We start from the raw sequence: 12,043 nt of genomic DNA on the forward strand, positions 1-12,043 counted from the left end.
ATTCCCACGTAGGGGCTCATCTAGCAGATTTCTTCACTGAGAAGAGAAAAAAGAACCTCTCTAGGTTTTCCTTGGGGGAGGGATGATTTTTCATTTTTCAATTTATAACTTGTACATGATAGATGCTGAAGAATTTTGTAAAAGAAAAAAGGAAAGCGAAGCATCTAGGGGACGAACGATAGATGTAGCTCTCCAACGAATCTGCACTTGGTCTTGACATGATGCTCTTTCCATACGATCTCTTCAGAGGTCAGGAATAGCTGAGTGAGTATGTGCACAGGGGAACGGATCTAATCCCTGGTTACCTGAGGAATCTCTCAGCTTCCTGTGATGACAGAAGTATAAATAAGGCTTGTAGTGTCTGAGAGCTCTCAGACTCCAGGCTGAGTCCTCAAGAGTCCAATGATAGGAAAATGGGGAAGTCCTTGGGAGCTTCATTTTGCTACTTTCTTTGGCAGCTGTGTTTTGAGTTTGGGGGCTTTGGAGATTATGAACAAAAAGAGCAGATCCTAGTCATCTTGGCCATAAACCTGAGAGTTATAGAAGGGTGGTTAGAGCTACCCTGTTCAGCTGGGGGGATTGTGAAAAGACACTCTATTCTTGCACAAAATAATCAGCCATTAATAAATCTTTGTCTGTGGTTCTGTTTAAACAGTTGAACAGCCCATATACATTTGAGCAGAGTCCTTCACTCCTGAGTATCTAGGAGAGAGCACACACCATTCTTAATTGTACACCTTCCATTGGTTCAAGCAGGATTCTGGGAAAGGATTTGCATCTTTAACTTTAATTCAATCAAGCTGGAAAGAGCATGCAGACAACAAAAATTTTAAAGAACTGCTTGGAAAAGAGAAGTTGTATAAAGTTTTGCATATTCCAGCCTGTCATCCTGGAAATTCGACCATCTACTTCTGTGTTTCGTGGCCCAGGGCTCTCCGAGCTCCTGCAGTCATACCGCAACCCAAGAGCTGGGCCTCTTGACACAGGTGGGTGGGAGCGAACCTGGTTTCCTTATTTATAGAGGCAATTTTCTGTATAATTTTTGTCTCCATGCAGAAGTGAAGGATAATATACCATCTCCCTTAGGTGATGAATCTGAATTTGTATTGACTTGAATTTCCTTTGGTTGCTATTGAAATTTCATTGCTCACTGCAGACTGTACTGATCCTGAACCTGCGTACCCAGAGTGCCTTCCACTGCTGTCCCTGAAAGAGGGCAGATCCCTCTGTGGCTCAGGCTGTCAGTCCTCAAAGCAATTTTTCACTAAGTGCTACCCTCACTAGCAGCATTTTATTCATTTGTTTATAATCTCCATGACACTTTCTATATCATGTACCATTTATACCATTGTCTAATAATTTAATATTAAATTGACTTTTATATTAAATAGTCTTTAAAAATAACTACATAGAAGTTATGCTTGTTTTAACTGACACCCTCTGTGAAACCTTATATTTGATGTGCTGGTTGTATTTTTTCTATTACAAATTACAACAATGTGATATATGTAACAAATAAAAATGTATTGCCTAACCAACTTCTAGTATCAATCACACTTTAGGAAGCACTGATTCAGCCACGCCCCTTATTTAACAGATGGAAGAATTAGGATCTACAGGCACTGCGTGACTCAAAGCATGACTTACAGCAAAATGGAGGCTAGAGGTAGAACCCAGACGTTCTGACCCATCATCAATTGCTTCTTCCGCTAAAGATGCAAAGTAAGATCTAGACTTTGAAGGAATGAGTTATGTGTTTTAAATTCAAATTAAGTTTAAAATTGTATTACTTAATTTACATGTTAACTTCAGATTAGTTAGGAGGTATAGACACCCCTTCCAAAATAGAACAGTCCCATAATTTCATGATATAGAAATGATGACTATTACTATTCCTCAATTTTTTGTGAGTGCACACATACAGCTATATCTTTCTATGAAAGGGACTTACAATGTACCTGGTATTTATTAGCATGCTTCTTTCTCTCAGCATTATAATCCAGGTATTTCCATGCCAGGAAATATATATATATATATATATATATATATATATATATATATATACACACACACACACACATACACATACAAACACACATATATATTACATATATACATATATATATCTACACACACATACACACACACACATATGTTACATATGTACATATATATATCTACACACACATACACATACATACACACACATATATATTACATATATACATATATAAAATATATACATATATATTTTTAATATATCTAAAATACACACACACATTATATATATATATATATATATATATTTATTTATTTATTTATTTATAAGTAATCTCTATGCCCAATGTGGGGCTTGACCTCATGATCCCAAGATCAAGAATCACATGCTCCACTGACTGAGCCAGCCAGACACACCCAGGAAACACAGGAAACATATATTGAGGGCATAATTTTAAGTGACTGCTGGGTTTCCATTATATAGATGTATTTTTAAAATTAATCACTTTGTTTTCTCTTTTAAAAATTTAACTTAATTTAATTTAGTTATAATTCTAGTTTGGGTTAACATACAGAGTTATATTAATTTCAGGTGTATGATATGATGATTCGACAGTTCCATACATCACCCAGTGCTCATCACAAGTGCATCCCTTAATCCCCATCACTTATTTCACCCTAAATTAACCACTTTTTGGCATTATTTCCAACTATCCAGTATTACAGATAATGCTTTTATGAACATCATTAAAGCTGTAGCTTTAATGGAAATGAAATTGCTTGAATAAGGGAAAAGACAAGACACTGAATATCTGATTTCCCTGAAGAATTTTGTAACTAGCTATGACTTCAATAGGAGAACATGAGGCTGCTGATTTTCCAACACTTTGCCAGATATGGATATTATTATTTTAAAGTCCCTTCCATTTTATTAAGTGAACATTTTCCATGTTCACTTTAATTTGCTTTTCTTTTAACCTGTGGGTTTATACATTTTGTCATTAAAAAATAAACAAAATAAGATTAGAAGACACCGGGGTACACTATACAGAGTTAGAATAAATATCCCTTCATAAAATAAGACCTATTAAACAGAGTTTGAAAAACACTCTTCTGGCCCAAGCTACCTTCTAACTGGTTTCTTTTCTCTAAAGGCAGTGTATTTCCCACATCTTTGCTGCTCAAAATGTGGACCAGCAGCATCGGAACTTGTGCAGCTCTCAGCTCCACCTTAGATGGACTGAATTTAAGTCTGTGTTTCACCGAGATCCCCAGATGATTCTATCACTAAAAGTTTGAGAAGCAGCAGCCTGACTAGTACTCAGAGTGGTCATTTATTCTTTTATTTTAGTGTTTTTTTTATTATATTATGTTAGTCACCATACAGTACATCCCTGGTTTCTGATGCAAAGTTCGATGATTCATTAGTTGCGTATAACACCCAGTGCACCATGCAATACGTGCCCTCCTTACTAAAGCAGAAGTCAAAAGTTGTCTCTACTTGCCTAAAATGCTCCCATGGTTTTCTATTGCCCCTACAGTAAGATACAAACTCCAGGTTGTAATATACAAAGTTCGGCATAATTTGAATCTCTCCTGACCCCTCAATCTCAGCTCTTAACTCTCTGTCCTTGGCTCTCTGTGCCGCAACAACACTGATCTCCTCTCAGTTTTCTGCACTTGCCATATCCTTTCCCACATTTGGTCTTACTCTTTCATCCATCCGAGACACTCTTCCCCTAAATCTCAGCAACCTGACTCATTTTCATCTTTCATCTTTCAGCTCAAATATCATTACTGTGGAAAAAGCCTTCTGACTTCTGCTGGTCTCTCTGCCTAAGGCAGCCCCCCGCAGATCTCCTCCTAGCTCTCTGTCACAACACCCTGGTTATTTCCTTGATGGTAGTAATCAGGGCATGCAGTTATATTGTTGACTTATGTGTCGATATGTTCATTGCCTATACCTCTGATCAGAATACAAGCTCTATGAGGCCAGAGGTATTATTTATTTTGTTCATGGCTTTGTCCTTAGTGCACAGAATAGTGACTGACCCACAGTACTCAGTTATATGAGGTTAAAGGAACTCAGGGATTTTACTGCTCTATCATTCTAGCAAATGAATGAATGAAGGAATGGAGGAATGAATGAATGTTGGCCCTCCTTTCTGTCTCCCTTTTTCGTTCTTCTCATCCCCACCCTAGCAATTCTCAACACTGTATATTCTCTTTGCTTAAGTATGTGGTACAATTTAGTTCTCTCTGGCTCTTATTCTCCAGACTCAGATCCTGGCCTTTCTTTGCTCAGTGCAGTCTGTCAAATAATTATATCCACTCAGGGTTTCAGCCTGTGTCCACTCAACTGACCTCACTTTATCAGGTATAATCTGAAAGAGCTGGGCCAACTCGAAGGCTAGCAACCCCATAGTGAAATACCTAAAAGAAAAAAGAAAAAAAGACATATCCAAAAGGCTTTAGAAAGTGGAAAAGTAACTTCAAGTCAAATAATCATGAGCTCATGTCAAAGTTTTATTTCAAATTATTGCAAGAGAAAAGCTCCTCAGGAAACAAATTCAAATAATTAGCCTTGTTAGAGACATGTCATAGGAGACTAGATTTTTTTGAAAGTCTGATTAAAGATCATTAGTATGGTCAGAGGACTGGTTCATAATGATCTACTTTTGAATATCTGTGCACTGGCTATTAGGTACCTCAAATTATTATTAATCATTTGAGTAACACTATTTTCCCAGAAGGAGATTTTATTTCATTTAAGTATATCAGAGAATTATTCTAGCATTTTATCAGAAATGATAATAAGTCCCATATGGGGCTATACATTACATCCTTCAAAAAAAAGTCCATTCTAGAACAGTTTGGGGAAACTTATCTTTCTCAAAGGAATTAAAATCTTTACTATAGTATTTATAAATGTGGGAGAGGGGGTTTGGCAGGACTTGGATCTTAACCTTCTCACAAGCTAATAAGCTTATTGTTTCTTTGCTGCTGTTGTTGAAGACACAGGGCTCTTAGGTCAGAGACAACGCATTTTATCTTTGCAAATCAATAACATTGGCATATTCGCTTCAGTTGCCTTTGCTTTTAATTCTCACAGGGTGATATAATGGGTGCACAGGGATGCTATGCATGCAGTGGGATTGTGTCATAGCCTAGGAGCACTGAGCTTGGGGGATTTACTGCTTTTTTAGCAAGCAGTAAGCAAGCTTGCTCTTTGTCTCAAGGAAGACATTACCTCATTGCTCAAGGTTCAGGTTGAGTGGTTCAGGTCGAGTGACCACGGCCTTACATTATTGGCACACCCAGCAAGCTATGCAGAAGTATGAAAGATTCAGAGTGGATTGTCTTTCAACAATAACCACTCCATGGTCTTACACTGTGTGCTTCTGGAAATGTTTCATGAATATGCCAGTCCATCAGCCATCCTGATTAATCCGACTGACAGAGACCAAGACTAAATCCATTCAATTTGTCTTAAACAGCAAGTTAATTAAAGCTGCTATTAGCAGAGCTCTAAGCAGCAGGATGACACCAATTTGCAGTATTAACCTCATCCATGCCTCCTAGGATCCCAGATTCAGTCCACTGTGAATAAGTCCCAGGATACAGAAGCTCGGATATGGGTAATATTGGTTATGTTCCATGCGAGAGAGTTTAGACTGACACACTGAGCTTTGGTTTAATTGTAAAAAAAAAAAAAAAGAAGAGAGAGAGAAAGAAAAAAAAAAAGACGAAGAAGCAACCACATTCCAATGGAAAGATGTTCTCTGGCCCTTTTCTCCCCAGACATAAACATATAACCCAAAGGGACACAAGTTAATCAGTTTGGGATTTATTGTTAGACTTGATTACAGTCAACGTTACATCACTTTGGTTAAGCTGTCTGAGCCTCGTTCCTGAGGATTTGCAACGTCTATAGCAAGTCAGGGGGCGTAGCTCAAGGCCGTCTGGACATCAGAAGCATATATGTTGGTCCCAGTCAGACTGAAAAAAGGCTGTGCTGGTTTATGTTTGTCTACACATACGGTGATGGGAATCCATATTGGGAAGCTTCCATTGATGGTGTCAGGCACAGCAGAATAGTTCAGACCAGGCCATATTCATATCAGTTTTTCTGTTTTGGTAGAATGTGGAAGAGAGGGGCGCCTGGATGGTTCAGCTGTTTAGCGTCTGCCTTCGGCTCAGGTCATGATCCCAGAGTCCTGGGATCAAGCCCCGCATTGGGCTCCCTGCTCAGCGGGAAGCCTGCTTCTCCCTCTACCCCTCCTCCCTGCTTGTGTTCCCTCTCTCACAGGCTGTCTCTCTCTCTGTGTCAAATAAATAAGTAAAATCTTAGAAGAAAAAGAAAAAGAATGTGGAAGAGGATGACAAACGAGAGGAGGTCAAATTGCCAACCACAGCTGTTGGTTGGCCCCAGCAGACCATAGGGTTGTTTTGCTAGGCCGCAGTGCTAGGTCTGGCACACAGAGACACCATTCATCCCTCACCCTTCCCTGCCTCTCAGGGTCTAAGGTTTTCCTTTCCCGGGTGCCTAGGTTGTTGCTCTTTCTCCATCACCAAATAATTGGAGATTTTTATATACATGGAAACACACACATCTTTACCCATTGTGTGCTCATTAACATTACTGTGTTGTTTAAGCATTTGATTTTTAACTCGTAGAGGAAAAAGAAGGAGATACAAACAATGTATGGCACTGCCATGTCATCAGCACCCAGAACGTGGACCTGAAGCACGTTAGAAATACGTGAGCTCAAACGGACACAAAATCACTAGCATTTGCAATATGAGATGAGTTCCCTTTGAATGGGAGCCTGTCCTGCAGTACTTCGAGGTTCACAAGACATGTCTAAGAAACGCACTGGTGTGGAAAACGAAGACTACCTAAATCGAATGAGAGAGGGGACTGTGGGGTTTCCTTTTGATTGATCGCCTCAGCATCGTCCTTCCATCATCTGAAGGAGTTCCATATGTTCTTTAGACAGCATTAGGCACGGACGCTTCTGCAGGCAGGACCGTGGTGATGCTCTGTGGATTCTGTCACCTTGCCAGCACGGATAAGGCTTTGTATCCCCCACAGTATTGGGTCGATTAGCCATTTATATTCATTTTTGTGACGAATCTTAAAAAAGGGTGTGGTGCTTCATACAAAGACTGTGCTTCAGGTCGACATTCTATTTTTAAGGCTTTATATTTGGGGTTCATAAGTTCCCTAAGACCGTGGTGCTTAGCATCTTCTGTGGCCGTTGCATCTCCTTCGGTTTTTACCTTTACTGAGCAATGGCTGTATGGTTTCTGTCAAATGGAATGTCCTCTCAGAGAAAGGGATTCCAATATTAGCATCTTTTCCCTCATGCTGTTTCCAACACAGTTTTCAGTGGGAATGGGAAGGGCCTGACTGCCCCCTCTTGTCTGGATCCTGATTACATGGGTCCTGACCAGAAGAGAGCCGAGCCACTGCTGGTCCGTAGCCACCAGCTTCTGCGAGGACACGAGGTTGGTTGTGGAACAGGGAGGACAGCTGTTGTCTGTGCTTCTCTGTAGTCCCAGAGAAGCTTCTGGCATAGATTGCCCTCTGACAAATCTGGTTTGCTGGCTAGGGTAGGATGGAGATGTAGAGGGCGCAAGACCAGATCTGTAACTTTTGGAGTTGAATCCCTAAATACGGGCGCTTTATGCAAGAAAAGGAAATAAGAATTAGACACACGAACCGGTACACTAGGTTTTCTCTATAGCCTAGATATTGAAGTCAAGTCCATCTCTACAGTAGTAGTAATAATAATGATAATAGTAATAGCTCTAGTAAGCACTATTTTGGTGCAAAATGGTATGAAAAATCCCAAATTCCTCCAGTCCTTGGCCTTTCTAAAAAAAAATTGCCCAAGTTTTGAGCTGGAAACATGTTTATTTGGTCAGATTTTAGGCCACCTGTCTTGAAAGGATTCTTTTGAGTTAGAATAAATTTCTTTAAAAATTGGAGGTGAGGGAATGAGATAGGAAGAGTCTGGCCTGATGTGGAGAAGAGCTACACATTATGAAATGCTCCTCGAATCGCAAGAATCTCGCTGGGCTTCTAAGCTAGAATACTCTATGACGGCTTTTTCGGCGCAGGAAAGTGGCTGTTTTCTATAACAGCTTTTGCTCAGACAAGCATTGCCATTTCATGTAAAACACGTTCACATCTCCCTCTCCCCACACACATTGACTTGGACGATCTGCTTCTTAAATTTTTAATTTTACTGAAGTGGCGGATTTTTACTGCTGTCAGTTCATACAATAAGGGTCTGCATTTTGAACATTTCTTTGATCTCTATCATGAGTCCACAAGATGGCAGTGTTTTCTCAGAGAGTGAGGAAAGCTCTGGTGTGTGTGTGTGTGTGTGTGTGTGTGTGTGTGTGTGAGAGAGAGAGAGAGAGAGAGAGAGAGAAAGAGAGAGAGAGAGAGGGAAAGGGAGAGGGAGAGGGAGAGAGAGGGAAAAGGAGATGAGAGGAGGGGCTTGGTGTAGCAGGGGTGGTGACAAGATCTCTTTTTTCCTAGTTGGTAGAATAGATTCTATGATTCCTAAAGCAGAAGAATTTGAAATGTCTGAGCTAGACTCATTTTTTTAGGACTTAAAATCTGAATCCTCAGTGCACCAGAGGAGGAAAGAACGATGAAGTCAAGAGTTTTACTAGTGATCCTGTGGCTTCAGTTAACCTGTGAGTTTGGGGCATCTCTCTGGGAATAGAAAGTACAATGTTTGGAGTTATCACCTATTCTGGGGCTGTGGGTAGAAGCATGAACGTTTTTCCCCCACTAAGAGAGGGTCAGGGTAGGAGGCCTGTGAAAATTCATTTAATTCTGGAGAGTAAGCATTCCCTACCCAACGAATATCCTTTGACTGACCGCTATCTTTTTGCATAGGGATGAAGAGTCACCAGAAGGGAGTGGAGCAGAGTCTTGGATCTCTGAGCGTTCTGGAGGGAGCCACTGCGTCTCTCAACTACAATTATAGTGACTGTGCTTCCCAGTACTTCGTGTGGTACAGACAGTACTCCGAGAAGGGCCCTGAGCTGCTGGTGTACCTGTACTCCCAAGGTGACAAAAAGGAAGGAAGATTTTCAGCGCAGGTCGATGCAGCAAAACAATATGTCTCCCTGCTCATCAGCAACTCCCAGTCCAGCGACTCAGCCACCTACCTCTGTGCAATGAGCACACAGTGCTCCCCTGACACCTGCTGACTGTACCCAAACCCTTTGGGGCCCCAGCAATACCTGATATAGAGACTAGGCTGCAGGGTAGAAAATTTCTGTTTGCTGTCTAGACGCACATGGGAATTAAGAGCATTAGCCATAGCCCTAGAATGCCTTATACCCCAGGCAGAACACGGGAGCTCAGAATGACTTCACATTTCCTGAGAAGGGTCTCTAAGTAAGTACCTAAAAGAATTCCAGACACCGAGGAGCTTTGTTATGGTGATTAAAGACCTGAGTGGATCAATTATCCAAACCATATGGTATTGAAGATGTCTTAGAAAATGTTGGTGAGGGGTGCCTGGGTGGCACAGCAGTTAAGCGTCTGCCTTCGGCTCAGGGCGTGATCCCGGTGATCTGGGATCGAGCCCCACATCAGGCTCTTCTGCTATGAGCCTGCTTCTTCCTCTCCCACTCCCCCTGCTTGTGTTCCCTCTCTCGCTGGCTGTCTCTATCTCTTTCGAATAAATAAATACAAAATCTTAAAAGAAAAGAAAAGAAAAGAAAATGTTGGTGAGGGAAGTTGATAACACCAAAGATTATACACAGCCCCCCCTTCCCTGAGTCCTTGGTACTTGGGAATTGCCCTACAACTTACGTCCAAGTCCAGGAAAAAGGTTTGTGGCTTGATAGAAATAAGGCGTTGTGATAGATGTTACAATTACAGGGGGGAAATGTAAAAGCCACATTTATTGTAAAGCCAAAGATGTGGGCTGTTAGGACATCGTTTATGTAGTCCAAAGGGTGGGAAAACCTGGAAATGGGGAGTTAAGATATCTGTTCCATTTTGTTCCCATAGTCACTGACTAGAAGGATGCAACCCAGTCGGGAACTTGCTTCAAATTCTCAGTTTGTGGACTAAAGACTATTCACAAATATTTCCAAACCATGGAAGAAAGATTTGAAAGGCAGTGAGAAAGAGCAGGACGTCGTGCTGGAATCAAGACACTTGAATTCTAGTTCTATTTGTGTTGTGTGTCTTCTGGTGTCATGGTGCACTGGGAAGAATTTGGTCTGTGGTCCCAGCTTGAATATCTTTCATGTTACCAATGGGCCATTTGATCTTAGGCCCATAATATATATATTTCTCTCTTTTCAAAAGATTTCATTTATTTATTTAGAGAGTGTGTGCAAGTCGGGGGAGGAGAAGAAGAAGAAGGAGAGAGAATTGCAAGCAGACTCCACACTGAGCTGAAAGCCTGACCTGGGGCTCCATCTCATGACCCTGCAATCATGACCTGAGCTGAAATCAAGAGTCGGACGCTTCACCAACTGAGCCATCTAGGCTTCCCCAGCCCATGTTATATCTATTTCTACCATGTATATTTCAGGACTGATTTCAGGATTAAATGAGATTCTGTATACCCTATGCTTCTCCCATAGAAGTACAGTAGCCGGCTGGAGCATACAGAGGGAGACCAGCATAGCTAATCCACATATTGACCTTCAATTTGTCCCCTGTGTCTGTCCCTCCTACCCTCCATCAGAATCTGTCTCAGCCCAGAACCTCTTCAGGGTCCTAAGAGGTCAATTTCCTTCACTCACATTCTACCGACATCTTCTCATGCTTCATTCTGGGCTATGCTTTTCCCCTCTCCGTCTCACTCATCACTGTGCTCATATCCACGTTCCTTCTTATGGGATTGTTGATGTCTTTTATCTTTTTACTATTTTCCCATTATGGATTTAAGTTCATCCTGTTTATGCTTCTAAATTTTATTTCAGTGACAATTTGGGGGAGAAAGGAGGAGAGTACATACACTTAGATATTTTGAATCATAAACACATTCCGGTACATTTAAAATTCCAAACTGGCCATGTGATTTAGTCCCATGTGTGAAAGAAATCTATAGGCAAGAAGTAAATCAGAAGCCCGAGGGAGAACTGATTTCAGGCTGGTGCAAGTCAACAGAGGATTCAGAAAGGAGTGAGTTGTTCTGTCCTTCTGAAAAGGACTCCTGTTGACCAGATTCTCATTTCACCTGAGATTTCTCTCTTTAGTGATTTCAGTCTTAAGGTTTCAGTGGTCTCAACATAAGTTGAGGACGGAAGTCTTACTATTTTCATCTTACTGTTAGAACCTAGAGCAGACTTCCCCAGGTAGAGAGGCCCTGTGCCTGCTGTGTGGACTGTGTTGCTTCACTGCATTGAGTGTCCCTGATCATCTACTTCCATGGCTTCTACACCCACCCCCGGAAGTTCCTCTCATTTCCGTTCTGCTGGCTGCCCTCTGTCCAGCTTTACTGAGTTCATACAGATTCGCTTTTTTCTCTCTCTCCTGAATTCCTTCTAGAATCACTTATTTATATGCCTTATTTTCCTTACATTTATAATTCTGCTCACTTTTCTGCAAATGTTCCTCTGTCGATGTTCTTTCTACTGTGAGGTCCCCATCATTTGGCAAAATATATCAGTCTGTTCTGACCATCAGCAATTGTAACAGGACTCTCGCTTTCTCCACTTAAACACGGAGTGCCCAAGTTATTCTCTCATAGCCTAAACATGCATCAAATGTGTTCACCTGAAACCAAGGAATCTTCTTCACACTTTCTGCCTGACAAAGAAAATTACTGCCTTAGTAAGTTTGCACTGGTTATATAGTGTCACATGCCCCAGGCTGATCTGAAGTATCATCCAGCAGCACGAGGCCATATGAAGCTCAGCTCTGCTGAGGCAATTGATCTTAGTCATTCTGCCTGATGAACGGCTTTAAAGGTAATATAGAGCCTCTCAACGGTACTCCAAAGTCTAGAATAGTGACTCATTTCTCAGGGAAGCAAGTTGCTCTTCTATTTTT

At 41.2% G+C, this 12,043-nt stretch overlaps 1 gene segment (V, D, J or C); it reads left to right on the forward strand.

The window, feature by feature from the left end:
* The first annotated feature begins 811 nt into the window (after positions 1–811).
* Positions 812–9,234, forward strand: LOC130542283 (T cell receptor alpha variable 12-3-like). The segment is given in 4 exon segments: positions 812–986; positions 6,676–6,760; positions 8,645–8,712; positions 8,918–9,234. Coding segments are annotated over 4 exon segments (645 nt in total).
* Positions 9,235–12,043: the final 2,809 nt, after the last annotated feature.

Source organism: Ursus arctos, unplaced genomic scaffold, assembly GCF_023065955.2.
Source record: "Ursus arctos isolate Adak ecotype North America unplaced genomic scaffold, UrsArc2.0 scaffold_32, whole genome shotgun sequence".
NCBI lineage: Eukaryota > Metazoa > Chordata > Mammalia > Carnivora > Ursidae > Ursus > Ursus arctos.